The 16,892-nt window shown below is 46.5% G+C and overlaps 1 protein-coding gene across 1 annotated transcript in view; it reads right to left on the reverse strand.

Moving 5' to 3' along the window:
• Positions 1 to 16,892, reverse strand: part of ACAD9 (acyl-CoA dehydrogenase family member 9) — a 105,323-nt gene that overhangs the window by 75,361 nt on the left and 13,070 nt on the right. The window contains exon 2 of the mRNA XM_068251834.1: positions 374 to 467. Within this exon, the coding sequence (XP_068107935.1) occupies positions 374 to 467 (94 nt within the window). The remainder of the gene's footprint in view (positions 1 to 373; positions 468 to 16,892) is intronic.

A 16,892-nucleotide genomic window follows, 5' to 3' on the forward strand; every position in this document is an offset into this window, starting at 1 on the left:
GTCTCTATGACGCCAGAGCCCTGTGTGCAGGTCGGGCGCATTTCATTGACTCCTCACCCTGTCTATCAATGTAAGCCACTCCTATTGGCTCACATTGATCACACGGTCAGGACCCAATAAAAAACGGCTCCTGACCGGCTCACAGGAACTCTGCCGTCAGAGTGGGTGGCCCAGGTTCCCGATGCGTAGCGATTGTGGCGGGTATGTGCGGCGATTCATCGGTATTGTGTACCAGCGGTCTCTGGTCCTTAAGGGGGAAGAGACCGCTGGTACTTAAGTGGTTAAACAGGAGTCAAGTAATCCAAATTTTCCGAGCAGTTTCCACCTTTTGGTCACGGAGCCAATAAATACTCTTGTGGTGCTCCAGTCCTACCTTCTTCATTGAAGAACTTCTCCACGGGGCCAACCAGCTGGTTCATTTCTTCCAGTTCCTCATTGCTGATCTCCGGGAACGGGAACACTTCCTCCTGGGAGAGAGAGAAGAATTCAGCTATAACAGCCGGGAGACCAGTATATAATATACAATACATAATCACCACTATACTGCCGGTATAATCACCAATATTATCAGAGATCTCAGGAACACTTCCTCCTGGAGAGAGGAGAATTCAGCTATAACAGCCAGGAGACCAATATATAATATACAATACATAATCAGCACTACTGCCGGTATAATCACCACAAATATTATCAGAGATCTCAGGAACACTTCCTCCTGGAGAGAGGAGAATTCAGCTATAACAGCCGGGAGACCAATATATAATATACAATACATAATCAGCACTACTGCCGGTATAATCACCAATATTATCAGAGATCTCAGGAACACTTCCTCCTGGGAGAGAGAGGAGAATTCAGCTATAACAGCCGGGAGACCAGTATATAATATACAATACATAATCAGCACTATACTGCCGGTATAATCACCAATATTATCAGAGATCTCAGGAACACTTCCTCCTGGGAGAGAGAGAGGAGAATTCAGCTATAACAGCCGGAAGACCAATATATAATATACAATACATAATCAGCACTATACTGCCGGTATAATCACCAATATTACCAGAGATCTCAGGAACACTTCCTCCTGGGAGAGAGAGGAGAATTCAGCTATAACAGCCGGAAGACCAATATATAATATACAATACATAATCAGCACTATACTGCCGGTATAATCACCAATATTATCAGAGATCTCAGGAACACTTCCTCCTGGGAGAGAGAGGAGAATTCAGCTATAACAGCCGGGAGACCAATATATAATATACAATACATAATCAGCACTATACTGCCGGTATAATCACCAATATTACCAGAGATCTCAGGAACACTTCCCCCTGGGAGAGAGGAGAATTCAGCTATAACAGCCGGGAGACCAATATATAATATACAATACATAATCAGCACTATACTGCCGGTATAATCACCAATATTATCAGAGATCTCAGGAACACTTCCTCCTGGGAGAGAGAGGAGAATTCAGCTATAACAGCCGGGAGACCAATATATAATATACAATACATAATCAGCACTATACTGCCGGTATAATCACCAATATTATCAGAGATCTCAGGAACACTTCCTCCTGGGAGAGAGAGGAGAATTCAGCTATAACAGCCGGGAGACCAGTATATAATATACAATACATAATCAGCACTACTGCCGGTATAATCACCAATATTATCAGAGATCTCAGGAACACTTCCTCCTGGGAGAGAGGAGAATTCAGCTATAACAGCCATAAGACCAATATATAATATACAATACATAATCAGCACTACTGCCGGTATAATCACCACAAATATTACCAGAGATCTCAGGAACACTTCCTCCTGGGAGAGAGGAGAATTCAGCTATAACAGCCATAAGACCAATATATAATATACAATACATAACCAGCACTACTGCCGGTATAATCACCACAAATATTATCAGAGATCTCAGGAACACTTCCTCCTGGGAGAGGAGAATTCAGCTATAACAGCCGGGAGACCAATATATAATATACAATACATAATCAGCACTATACTGCCGGTATAATCACCAATATTATCAGAGATCTCAGGAACACTTCCTCCTGGAGAGAGAGGAGAATTCAGCTATAACAGCCGGGAGACCAATATATAATATACAATACATAATCAGCACTATACTGCCGGTATAATCACCAATATTACCAGAGATCTCAGGAACACTTCCTCCTGGGAGAGGATAATTCAGCTATAACAGCCGGGAGACCAGTATATAATATACAATACATAATCAGCACTATACTGCCGGTATAATCACCACACATTATCAGAGATCTCAGGAACACTTCCCCCTGGAGAGAGGAGAATTCAGCTATAACAGCCGGAAGACCAATATATAATATACAATACATAATCAGCACTATACTGCCGGTATAATCACCAATATTATCAGAGATCTCAGGAACACTTCCTCCTGGAGAGAGAGGAGAATTCAGCTATAACAGCCGGGAGACCAATATATAATATACAATACATAATCAGCACTACTGCCGGTATAATCACCAATATTATCAGAGATCTCAGGAACACTTCCTCCTGGGAGAGGATAATTCAGCTATAACAGCCGGGAGACCAATATATAATATACAATACATAATCAGCACTATACTGCCGGTATAATCACCAATATTACCAGAGATCTCAGGAACACTTCCTCCTGGAGAGAGAGGAGAATTCAGCTATAACAGCCGGGAGACCAATATATAATATACAATACATAATCAGCACTATACTGCCAGTATAATCACCAATATTACCAGAGATCTCAGGAACACTTCCTCCTGGGAGAGGAGAATTTAGCTATAACAGTCGGGAGACCAATATATAATATACAATACATAATCAGCACTACTGCCGGTATAATCACCAATATTACCAGAGATCTCAGGAACACTTCCTCCTGGGAGAGGATAATTCAGCTATAACAGCCGGGAGACCAATATATAATATACAATACATAATCAGCACTACTGCCGGTATAATCACCAATATTATCAGAGATCTCAGGAACACTTCCTCCTGGAGAGAGAGGAGAATTCAGCTATAACAGCCAGGAGACCAATATATAATATACAATACATAATCAGCACTACTGCCGGTATAATCACCACAAATATTATCAGAGATCTCAGGAACACTTCCTCCTGGGAGAGAGAGGAGAATTCAGCTATAACAGCCGGGAGACCAATATATAATATACAATACATAATCAGCACTACTGCCGGTATAATCACCAATATTATCAGAGATCTCAGGAACACTTCCCCCTGGGAGAGAGAGAGGAGAATTCAGCTATAACAGCCGGGAGACCAATATACAATCCAGAATAGTAATTAGCACCGACAGGACTTGCGCAGGAGCAGGGTGAGCCGTATATCGGCTGTATCCTGCGCCCAAGTCTCACAGCAGCATAAGTATACCCCAAGGCCTTGTTCACATCAGGGACGTTTCTGTGCGCTTTTCCCAGCGAATTGCCCTGTGCGTTCAGCAAGGTATTGATTTTCCCATGTAATGTGCCTGGTTCACATCTATGTGCTGAGCTGCGTTACAAAAACGTGGTGCTGCATTTATTTCTGTGCGCCGAGCTGTAAATGCATGCAACACTACGTACATCAATGCAAGTGAAGGGGTTCTTTTTTTTTTTTTTTTTAACGCATATGCATTTTTTTACCCCATTTGAAAAAAATACATTTACATATGAAAACAAAGCTTTATTGACAACTGCTACAATAAGCAAAACATACTTTAAAAAAGCGCACCGCAACACACTGAAACGCACAATAAAGCACGCACAAGCACATGCGTTTTTTTATCATGCGCTTTTACACGTTTTTCAACGCACCCAGTGTGAACGAGGCCTTAAAGAGAGTCTGAAGTGAGAATAATTCTCGCTTCTTGTCTCATAGTTAGCAGGGGCATGTGTGCCCCTGCTAAAACGCAGCTATCCCGCGGCTAAACCGGGTCCCTTCACCGCCCCCGCAAAATCAACGACCAAATTGGTCGTAGATTTTGCTGCTCCTAGAGGCAGGGCTAACAGCTGCAGCCCTGCCTCCAGTCGCGTCTATCAGCGGCGCATCGCCGCCTCTCCCCCGCCCCTCTCAGAGAAGGAAGACTGAGAGGGGCGGGGGAGAGGCGGAGATACGCGCCTAATACGCGCCAGAAGAGATCCCCGGCTGCACAGAGGGGATTTCGGGGGGTAAGGGCCCCCCGTTTTGCCGCGGGATAGCGGCGTTTTAGCAGGGGCACACATGCCCCTGCTATTTATTCTTGCTTCAGAGTCTCTTTAAGGCCGCCACACACACACTACAATAAAATAATCCAATTTTATGGTAATTAGATTTAAAAAAAATTAAATTTGTTTGAGAAATTTCCCATTTTTTTCCCAATAAAAGTGGACTGGGAGTGGCAGATTTTTTATGAAAATTGAAAGGTGTAGGTAGATTGTCGATTTCTTGACCTGCAGACCCAAACTAATATTTTCAGAGTTTTCAGGCTTTCTTTTCCATAATTGAGGAAATATTGAGCCGTGTGATACATGGATTCTAACATCAGAAAAATCTGACCAATCAAAAAGATGGATAGTGATTCTTGAATTGATAAGACATTGTGTGGTGTGTGCTCGCTTTGCGCTGCGTATGGGACCTCTCCGATAGTATTTGTGGTGTTTATTCCGGCAGTATAGTGCCGATTCCCCCTCCAGGCCCACGTGGATGGTGGGAAATGGTGTAATTCGGCTTCCGGCTATTGCTGGCGGCTGAATTAGTGTTTAAAAGTAATTGGAGCTCCCTCTTCTGGCGGCGCAAAAGTTACTGACTGAGCGCCGTTATAGCTGCAATTCCTATTACAGCCTATGGTGGCGCTGCCTACGCCCAAATCTCCTGCGCTTTTTTAACAGCGCTCATTAAGGGGTGCTTCTTGACTGTTTATTTTCGAGGTCCTGGGGAGGATTTTAGGAAGAATCTTTTCACACTTGGCTGTCAGAATTTGCACAATCTTATTGCACCACGAATGCCACCAGTCGTATTTCATATTACCAGATGTATACCGGCAGCACCTCCACAGACACACGGCCTTCTCGACAAGTCTGTTGTCATTACACCGCTCCGGCTGTGGTGTCTCCGGTGGGCAAACAACGGCAAGTTTCCCGCCTAATCTTTCCTCACCTCTAGGGGGCAGCCTACATTCAGTCCAGGCTTTGTTGCTGGACTCCTCTATCATTGTCAGATATGATTTCTACATAACAATGAAGGTGAGTATACATCAGTATATTTACCAGAAGTTGTGTTTTCTATACGGCTTCCCTGCTGCCTGAAGAAGTCTGTGTTAGCCCACAAAATGCATATCAATGTTAGCAAGGCTCTTCCTATCTGACTAACACATTTGTTGTATAATTCTGTAATCATGCGCAGTATTTCCACATACGTACAGTACTATGAGATTAAAGTTGAGAACAGTTTGAGGCTTTTGTTATTGGATGTAAATACCAGACAGCGATTCAGGCTAGCAGCGAGTTCAGAGACTGGTCTCTTTCACCCCATTCACTACAATTGTGCCAATCTCAGCTCTACAGGTCATAACATGGGGGCCACAAGGGGCAGTAATGAGCCAATCTCAGCCCTACAGGTCATAACATGGGGGCCACAAGGGGCAGTAATGAGCCAATCTCAGCCCTACAGGTCATAACATGGGGGCCACAAGGGGCAGTAATGAGCCAATCTCAGCCCTACAGGTCATAACATGGGGGCCACAAGGGGCAGTAATGAGCCAATCTCAGCCCTACAAGTCATAACATGGGGGCCACAAGGGGCAGTAATGAGCTAATCTCAGCCCTACAGGTCATAACATGGGGGCCACAAGGGGCAGTAATGAGCTAATCTCAGCCCTACAGGTCATAACATGGGGGCCACAAGGGGCAGTAATGAGCCGGGGTATAGCCAGATAAGGTGATGTTAGAGAAGGCCAATAAGATGCTAAGAATTGGCAGAAGTGGCAGGAAGATGGAAACACTGTCTTGCAGCGGTATCTCTCTCGCTACATGTAAACAATGAGTCACAGCTCTCCTGGCTACATGTAAACAATGACCCTGTCACAGTTCTCTTTTTGGTCTCTTATAACCCCTTATATTCTCCTAGTGGTTCTGGGTCCCCATGAGATGTCTTGCTACTCTGTACTGCATGTAAACAATGACTCTGCTACAGTTCTCTCAGCTGCATGTAAACAATGACTCTGCTACAGTTCCCTCAGCTGCATGTAAACAATGACTCTGCTACAGTCCCCTCAGCTGCATGTAAAAACAATGACTCTGCTGCAGTCCCCTCAGCTGCATGTAAACAATGACTCTGCTACAGGTTCCTCAGCTGCATGTAAACAATGACTCTGCTACAGGTCCCTCAGCTGCATGTAAACAATGACTCTGCTACAGGTCCCTCAGCTGCATGTAAACAATGACTCTGCAACAGGTCCCTCAGCTGCATGTAAACAATGACCCTGCTACAGGTCCCTCAGCTGCATGTAAACAATGACTGTGCTACAGTTCCCTCAGCTGCATGTAAACAATGACCCTGCTACAGGTCCCTCAGCTGCATGTAAACAATGACTTTGCTACAGGTCCCTCAGCTGCATGTAAACAATGACTCTGCAACAGGTCCCTCAGCTGCATGTAAACAATGACCCTGCTACAGGTCCCTCAGCTGCATGTAAACAATGACTGTGCTACAGTTCCCTCAGCTGCATGTAAACAATGACCGTGCTACAGTTACCTCAGCTGCATGTTAACAATGACTGTGCTACAGTTCCCTCAGCTGCATGTAAACAATGACTCTGCTACAGTTCCCTCAGCTGCATGTAAACAATGACTCTGCTACAGTTCCCTCAGCTGCATGTAAACAATGACTCTGCTACAGTTCCCTCAGCTGCATGTAAACAATGACTCTGCTACAGTTCCCTCAGCTGCATGTAAACAATGACTCTGCTACAGTTCCCTCAGCTGCATGTAAACAATGACTCTGCTACAGTTCCCTCAGCTGCATGTAAACAATGACTCTGCTACAGGTCCCTCAGCTGCATGTAAACAATGACTCTGCTACAGTTCCCTCAGCTGCATGTAAACAATGACTCTGCTACAGTTCCCTCAGCTGCATGTAAACAATGACTCTGCTACAGTTCCCTCAGCTGCATGTAAACAATGACTCTGCTACAGTTCCCTCAGCTGCATGTAAACAATGACTCTGCTACAGTTCCCTCAGCTGCATGTAAACAATGACTCTGCTACAGGTCCCTCAGCTGCATGTAAACAATGACTGTGCTACAGTTCCCTCAGCTGCATGTAAACAATGACTGTGCTACAGTTCCCTCAGCTGCATGTAAACAATGACTGTGCTACAGTTCCCTCAGCTGCATGTAAACAATGACCGTGCTACAGTTCCCTCAGCTGCATGTAAACAATGACTCTGCTACAGTTCCCTCAGCTGCATGTAAACAATGACTCTGCTACAGTTCTCTCAGCTGCATGTAAACAATGACCCTGCTACAGGTCCCTCAGCTGCATGTAAACAATGACCCTGCTACAGGTCCCTCAGCTGCATGTAAACAATGACTCTGCTACAGTTCTCTCAGCTGCATGTAAACAATGACTCTGCTACAGGCCTCTCAGCTGCATGTAAACAATTACCCTGCTACAGGTCCCTCAGCTGCATGTAAACAATGACTGTGCTACAGGTCCCTCAGCTGCATGTAAACAATGACCCTGCTACAGTTCCCTCAGCTGCATGTAAACAATGACTCTGCTACAGTTCCCTCAGCTGCATGTAAACAATGACTCTGCTACAGTTCCCTCAGCTGCATGTAAACAATGACTCTGCTACAGTTCCCTCAGCTGCATGTAAACAATGACTCTGCCACAGTTCCCTCAGCTGCATGTAAACAATGACTGTGCTACAGTTCCCTCAGCTGCATGTAAACAATAACTGTGCTACAGTTCTCTCAGCTGCATGTAAACAATGACCCTGCTACAGCTCCCTCAGCTGCATGTAAACAATGACTCTGCCATAGTTCCCTCAGCTGCATGTAAACAATGACTCTGCCACAGTTCCCTCAGCTGCATGTAAACAATGACCGTGCTACAGTTCCCTCAGATGCATGTAAACAATGACTGTGCCACAGTTCCTTCAGCTGCATGTAAACAATGACTGTGCTACAGTTCCCTCAGCTGCATGTAAACAATGACTCTGCTACAGTTCTCTCAGCTGCATGTAAACAATGACTCTGCTACAGTTCCCTCAGCTGCATGTAAACAATGACTCTGCTACAGTTCCCTCAGCTGCATGTAAACAATGACTCTGCTACAGTTCCCTCAGCTGCATGTAAACAATGACTCTGCTACAGTTCCCTCAGCTGCATGTAAACAATGACTCTGCTACAGTTCCCTCAGCTGCATGTAAACAATGACTGTGCTACAGGTCCCTCAGCTGCATGTAAACAATGACTCTGCCACAGTTCCCTCAGCTGCATGTAAACAATGACTGTGCTACAGTTCCTTCAGCTGCATGTAAACAATGACTGTGCTACAGTTCCCTCAGCTGCATGTAAACAATGACTCTGCTACAGTTCTCTCAGCTGCATGTAAACAATGACTGTGCTACAGTTCCTTCAGCTGCATGTAAACAATGACTCTGCTACAGTTCTCTCAGCTGCATGTAAACAATGACTCTGCCACAGTTCCCTCAGCTGCATGTAAACAATGACTCTGCTACAGTTCTCTCAGATGCATGTAAACAATGACCCTGCTACAGTCCCCTCAGCTGCATGTAAACAATGACCCTGCTACAGTTCTCTCAGCTGCATGTAAAAAATGACCCTGCTACAGTTCTCTCAGCTGCATGTAAACAATGACTCTGCCACAGTTCTCTCAGCTGCATGTAAACAATGACTCTGCCACAGTCCCCTCAGCTGCATGTAAACAATGACTGTGCTACAGTCCCCTAAGCTGCATGTAAACAATGACTCTGCTACAGTTCTCTCAGCTGCATGTAAACAATGACCCTGCTACAGTTCCCTCAGCTGCATGTAAACAATGACCCTGCCACAGTTCCCTCAGCTGCATGTAAACAATGACTCTGCTACAGTTCCCTCAGCTGCATGTAAACAATGACTGTGCTACAGTTCCCTCAGCTGCATGTAAACAATGACTGTGCTACAGTTCTCTCAGCTGCATGTAAACAATGACCCTGCTACAGTTCCCTCAGCTGCATGTAAACAATGACTCTGCCACAGTTCCCTCAGCTGCATGTAAACAATGACCGTGCTACAGTTCCCTCAGATGCATGTAAACAATGACTGTGCTACAGTTCCTTCAGCTGCATGTAAACAATGACTGTGCTACAGTTCCCTCAGCTGCATGTAAACAATGACTCTGCTACAGTTCTCTCAGCTGCATGTAAACAATGACCCTGCTACAGTTCCCTCAGCTGCATGTAAACAATGACTCTGCCACAGTTCCCTCAGCTGCATGTAAACAATGACTCTGCCACAGTTCCCTCAGCTGCATGTAAACAATGACTCTGCCACAGTTCCCTCAGCTGCATGTAAACAATGACTGTGCTACAGTTCCCTCAGATGCATGTAAACAATGACTGTGCTACAGTTCCTTCAGCTGCATGTAAACAATGACTGTGCTACAGGTTCCTCAGCTGCATGTAAACAATGACTCTGCTACAGTTCCCTCAGCTGCATGTAAACAATGACTGTGCTACAGTTCCCTCAGCTGCATGTAAACAATGACTCTGCTACAGTTCCCTCAGCTGCATGTAAACAAACTATTGATTTGTACAGGAGGAGCTGGGTTATGGGTGGAGCCGGGTTATGGGTGGAGCTGGGTTATGGGTGGAGCCGGGTTATGGGTGGAGCCAGGTTATGGGTGGAGCTGGGTTATGGGTGGAGCTGGGTTATGGGTGTATAGACGCTGGTAAATGATTAATCCTGAGCATGTGGTCAGTCTGATGGCTACACTACACCGATCAGCCATTCCCATACACAGGATCACTAATCACTCTGAGTACAAGATACTGTGTCCTTGGCCTTAATCCAGCAGCTGGCAATGCAAAGCCAGAGTGTGGTGTGCTAGTATACTCAGCAGCACAGTATTATTACACAGGAGATACTGTATCAGCAGGCCAGAGTGTGATGTGCTAGCATACTCAGCAGCACAGTATTATTACACAGGAGATACTGTATCAGCAGGCCACAGTGTGGTGTGCTAGCATACTCAGCAGCACAGTATTATTACACAGGGGATACTGTATCAGCAGGCCAGAGTGTGGTGTGCTAGCATACTCAGCAGCACAGTATTATTACACAGGAGATACTGTATCAGCAGGCCAGAGTGTGATGTGCTAGCATACTCAGCAGCACAGTATTATTACACAGGAGATACTGTATCAGCAGGCCAGAGTGTGATGTGCTAGCATACTCAGCAGCACAGTATTATTACACAGGGGATACTGTATCAGCAGGCCAGAGTGTGATGTGCTAGCATACTCAGCAGCACAGTATTATTACACAGGGGATACTGTATCAGCAGGCCAGAGTGTGATGTGCTAGCATACTCAGCAGCACAGTATTATTACACAGGAGATACTGTATCAGCAGGCCAGAGTGTGGTGTGCTAGCATACTCAGCAGCACAGTATTATTACACAGGAGATACTGTATCAGCAGGCCAGAGTGTGATGTGCTAGCATACTCAGCAGCACAGTATTATTACACAGGAGATACTGTATCAGCAGGCCAGAGTGTGGTGTGCTAGCATACTCAGCAGCACAGTATTATTACACAGGAGATACTGTATCAGCAGGCCAGAGTGTGATGTGCTAGCATACTCAGCAGCACAGTATTATTACACAGGGGATACTGTATCAGCAGGCCAGAGTGTGGTGTGCTAGCATACTCAGCAGCACAGTATTATTACACAGGGGATACTGTATCAGCAGGCCAGAGTGTGGTGTGCTAGCATACTCAGCAGCACAGTATTATTACACAGGAGATACTGTATCAGGAGGCCAGAGTGTGGTGTGCTAGCATACTCAGCAGCACAGTATTATTACACAGGAGATACTGTATCAGCAGGCCAGAGTGTGGCGTGCTAGCATACTCAGCAGCACAGTATTATTACACAGGAGATACTGTATCAGCAGGCCAGAGTGTGGCGTGCTAGCATACTCAGCAGCACAGTATTATTACACAGGGGATACTGTATCAGCAGGCCAGAGTGTGATGTGCTAGCATACTCAGCAGCACAGTATTATTACACAGGGGATACTGTATCAGCAGGCCAGAGTGTGATGTGCTAGCATACTCAGCAGCACAGTATTATTACACAGGGGATACTGTATCAGCAGGCCAGAGTGTGGTGTGCTAGCATACTCAGCAGCACAGTATTATTACACAGGGGATACTGTATCAGCCGGCCAGAGTGTGGTGTGCTAGCATACTCAGCAGCACAGTATTATTACACAGGAGATACTGTATCAGCAGGCCAGAGTGTGATGTGCTAGCATACTCAGCAGCACAGTATTATTACACAGGAGATACTGTATCAGCAGGCCAGAGTGTGGTGTGCTAGCATACTCAGCAGCACAGTATTATTACACAGGGGATACTGTATCAGCAGGCCAGAGTGTGGCGTGCTAGCATACTCAGCAGCCCAGTATTATTACACAGGGGATACTGTATCAGCAGGCCAGAGTGTGGCGTGCTAGCATACTCAGCAGCACAGTATTATTACACAGGAGATACTGTATCAGCAGGCCAGAGTGTGGCGTGCTAGCATACTCAGCAGCACAGTATTATTACACAGGAGATACTGTATCAGCAGGCCAGAGTGTGGCGTGCTAGCATACTCAGCAGCACAGTATTATTACACAGGAGATACTGTATCAGCAGGCCAGAGTGTGGTGTGCTAGCATACTCAGCAGCACAGTATTATTACACAGGGGATACTGTATCAGCAGGCCACAGTGTGGTGTGCTAGCATACTCAGCAGCACAGTATTATTACACAGGGGATACTGTATCAGCAGGCCAGAGTGTGGCGTGCTAGCATACTCAGCAGCCCAGTATTATTACACAGGAGATACTGTATCAGCAGGCCAGAGTGTGGCGTGCTAGCATACTCAGCAGCACAGTATTATTACACAGGAGATACTGTATCAGCAGGCCAGAGTGTGGCGTGCTAGCATACTCAGCAGCACAGTATTATTACACAGGGGATACTGTATCAGCAGGCCAGAGTGTGGTGTGCTAGCATACTCAGCAGCACAGTATTATTACACAGGAGATACTGTATCAGGAGGCCAGAGTGTGGTGTGCTAGCATACTCAGCAGCACAGTATTATTACACAGGAGATACTGTATCAGCAGGCCAGAGTGTGGCGTGCTAGCATACTCAGCAGCACAGTATTATTACACAGGAGATACTGTATCAGCAGGCCAGAGTGTGGCGTGCTAGCATACTCAGCAGCACAGTATTATTACACAGGGGATACTGTATCAGCAGGCCAGAGTGTGGTGTGCTAGCATACTCAGCAGCACAGTATTATTACACAGGGGATACTGTATCAGCCGGCCAGAGTGTGGTGTGCTAGCATACTCAGCAGCACAGTATTATTACACAGGGGATACTGTATCAGCAGGCCAGAGTGTGGCGTGCTAGCATACTCAGCAGCACAGTATTATTACACAGGGGATACTGTATCAGCAGGCCAGAGTGTGGCGTGCTAGCATACTCAGCAGCCCAGTATTATTACACAGGAGATACTGTATCAGCAGGCCAGAGTGTGGTGTGCTAGCATACTCAGCAGCCCAGTATTATTACACAGGAGATACTGTATCAGCAGGCCAGAGTGTGGTGTGCTAGCATACTCAGCAGCCCAGTATTATTACACAGGAGATACTGTATCAGCAGGCCAGAGTGTGGTGTGCTAGCATACTCAGCAGCACAGTATTATTACACAGGAGATACTGTATCAGCAGGCCAGAGTGTGGTGTGCTAGCATACTCAGCAGCACAGTATTATTACACAGGAGATACTGTATCAGCAGGCCAGAGTGTGGTGTGCTAGCATACTCAGCAGCACAGTATTATTACACAGGAGATACTGTATCAGCAGGCCAGAGTGTGGTGTGCTAGCATACTCAGCAGCACAGTATTATTACACAGGAGATACTGTATCAGCAGGCCAGAGTGTGGTGTGCTAGCATACTCAGCAGCACAGTATTATTACACAGGGGATACTGTATCAGCAGGCCAGAGTGTGGTGTGCTAATATTCTCAGCAGCACAGTATTATTACACAGGAGATACTGTATCAGCAGGCCAGAGTGTGGTGTGCTAGCATACTCAGCAGCACAGTATTATTACACAGGAGATACTGTATCAGCAGGCCAGAGTGTGGTGTGCTAGCATACTCAGCAGCACAGTATTATTACACAGGGGATACTGTATCAGCCGGCCAGAGTGTGGTGTGCTAGCATACTCAGCAGCACAGTATTATTACACAGGAGATACTGTATCAGCAGGCCAGAGTGTGGCGTGCTAGCATACTCAGCAGCACAGTATTATTACACAGGAGATACTGTATCAGCAGGCCAGAGTGTGGTGTGCTAGCATACTCAGCAGCACAGTATTATTACACAGGAGACACTGTATCAGCAGGCCAGAGTGTGGTGTGCTAGCATACTCAGCAGCACAGTATTATTACACAGGAGATACTGTATCCTTGACCTTTCAGCAGCTTTTGATACAGTAGATCATCCCCTACTCCTCCAGTCCCTCCAATCCATGGGCATTCACGATCTCGCCCTGACCTGGCTTTCATCCTACCTCTCCAACCGCTCCTTCACGACCTCCTTCAATGAGTCCTCGTCCACCCCCAACCACCTCTCAGTGGGAGTCCCCCAAGGCTCGGTCCTTGGCCCCCTACTGTTCTCCCTATACACATCCTCCATTGGCAAGGTTATCTCCTCCATGGGTTTTAACTATCATCTGTATGCAGATGACACCCAAATCTATCTCCACACCCCTGACATATCCACCACTACCATGGACAAGGTCTCCTCCTGCCTATCTGCCATCTCCTCCTGGATGTCCGCTAAGTTCCTAAAACTAAATCTAGACAAAACGGAATTTATGATCTTCCCACCCCGGTCATCCCTGGACCTCCCAGATGTGCAGGTCACTGTTAACCACACTACTATTCACCCTACCTCTCAAGCCCGCTGTCTGGGTGTCACCCTGGACTCCGCACTCTCCTTCACTCCCCACATCCAAAACCTCACAAAGTCCTGCAACTTCCACCTTCGTAACATCTGTAAGATTCGCCCTTTCCTGACCCCTGCCACCACCAAACTCCTCATCCATGCCCTCATAATTTCCCGCCTCGACTACTGCAATGCCCTTCTGTCTGGACTCCCTAAGACCCGAATAGCCCCACTGCAGTCCATCATGAATGCGGCTGCCAGAATTATCCACTCCTCCCATCGCTCCACCAGGGCGGCTCCCCTCCGTGAATCCCTCCACTGGCTTCCTATCCAGTCCAGAATCAGATTCAAGATATTGTGTCTGACCTACAAATCCATCCACAAAACCTGTCCAACCTACATTTCTGATCTTACTCAGAGATACACACCTAGCCGCTCACTCCGCTCCTCCAATGAACTTCGCCTGACCGTCCCCCGCATCACCCAGTCCCATGCACGCCTCCAAGATTTCTCAAGAGCCGCTCCGACACTATGGAACTCCCTACCTCCACCCATTAGGGCAGCCCCCTCCTTCAACACCTTCAAGAAGGCCCTCAAAACTCACCTTTTCACTCTTGCCTACCACCCCTCACAATTGCTCTAAACCCACAGCCGAACTCTGGTCCCCTACCTCTCGTGTCCCTACCTCTCCCTCTAGATTGTAAGCCTTTGGGCAGGGTCCTCACTCCTTTTGTGTCCTACCTGATCATGCACCTCTATTACTGTGCACCCATGCTATGCATTTGAGTGAACCTAACTTGCCTAACTCCATGCTCCCATCCAGTGACTGACTAAGCATTACCTTGTACTCATACTGTGCTGTGTGATCTGGTTTTCTTGTATTCCTGTATTGTCATATTGCTGTTTGTCACCCCTAAATATTGTCTGTAACCTAAATTAATGTCCAGCGCTGCGTAATATGTTGGCGCTTTATAAATACAACAAATAAATAAATAAATAAATAAATATCAGCAGGCCAGAGTGTGGTGTGCTAGCATACTCAGCAGCACAGTATTATTACACAGGAGATACTGTATCAGCAGGCCAGAGTGTGATGTGCTAGCATACTCAGCAGCACAGTATTATTACACAGGGGATACTGTATCAGCAGGCCAGAGTGTGGTGTGCTAGCATACTCAGCAGCACAGTATTATTACACAGGGGATACTGTATCAGCAGGCCAGAGTGTGGTGTGCTAGCATACTCAGCAGCACAGTATTATTACACAGGAGATACTGTATCAGGAGGCCAGAGTGTGGTGTGCTAGCATACTCAGCAGCACAGTATTATTACACAGGAGATACTGTATCAGCAGGCCAGAGTGTGGTGTGCTAGCATACTCAGCAGCACAGTATTATTACACAGGGGATACTGTATCAGCAGGCCAGAGTGTGATGTGCTAGCATACTCAGCAGCACAGTATTATTACACAGGGGATACTGTATCAGCAGGCCAGAGTGTGGTGTGCTAGCATACTCAGCAGCACAGTATTATTACACAGGGGATACTGTATCAGCCGGCCAGAGTGTGGTGTGCTAGCATACTCAGCAGCACAGTATTATTACACAGGAGATACTGTATCAGCAGGCCAGAGTGTGGCGTGCTAGCATACTCAGCAGCACAGTATTATTACACAGGGGATACTGTATCAGCAGGCCAGAGTGTGGCGTGCTAGCATACTCAGCAGCCCAGTATTATTACACAGGGGATACTGTATCAGCAGGCCAGAGTGTGGTGTGCTAGCATACTCAGCAGCACAGTATTATTACACAGGAGATACTGTATCAGCAGGCCAGAGTGTGGTGTGCTAGCATACTCAGCAGCCCAGTATTATTACACAGGAGATACTGTATCAGCAGGCCAGAGTGTGGTGTGCTAGCATACTCAGCAGCACAGTATTATTACACAGGAGATACTGTATCAGCAGGCCAGAGTGTGGTGTGCTAGCATACTGAGCAGCACAGTATTATTACACAGGGGATACTGTATCAGCAGGCCAGAGTGTGGCGTGCTAGCATACTCAGCAGCCCAGTATTATTACACAGGGGATACTGTATCAGCAGGCCAGAGTGTGGTGTGCTAGCATACTCAGCAGCCCAGTATTATTACACAGGGGATACTGTATCAGCAGGCCAGAGTGTGGTGTGCTAGCATACTCAGCAGCACAGTATTATTACACAGGGGATACTGTATCAGCAGGCCAGAGTGTGGTGTGCTAGCATACTCAGCAGCACAGTATTATTACACAGGCGATACTGTATCAGCAGGCCAGAGTGTGGTGTGCTAGCATACTCAGCAGCACAGTATTATTACACAGGAGATACTGTATCAGCAGGCCAGAGTGTGATGTGCTAGCATACTCAGCAGCACAGTATTATTACACAGGAGATACTGTATCAGCAGGCCAGAGTGTGATGTGCTAGCATACTCAGCAGCACAGTATTATTACACAGGAGATACTGTATCAGCAGGCCAGAGTGAGGTGTGCTAGCATACTCAGCAGCACAGTATTATTACACAGGAGATACTGTATCAGCAGGCCAGAGTGTGGTGTGCTAGCATACTCAGCAGC

The sequence above is a fragment of the Hyperolius riggenbachi genome, chromosome 9 (genome assembly GCF_040937935.1).
Source record: "Hyperolius riggenbachi isolate aHypRig1 chromosome 9, aHypRig1.pri, whole genome shotgun sequence".
In the NCBI taxonomy this organism is placed as follows: Eukaryota; Metazoa; Chordata; class Amphibia; order Anura; family Hyperoliidae; genus Hyperolius; species Hyperolius riggenbachi.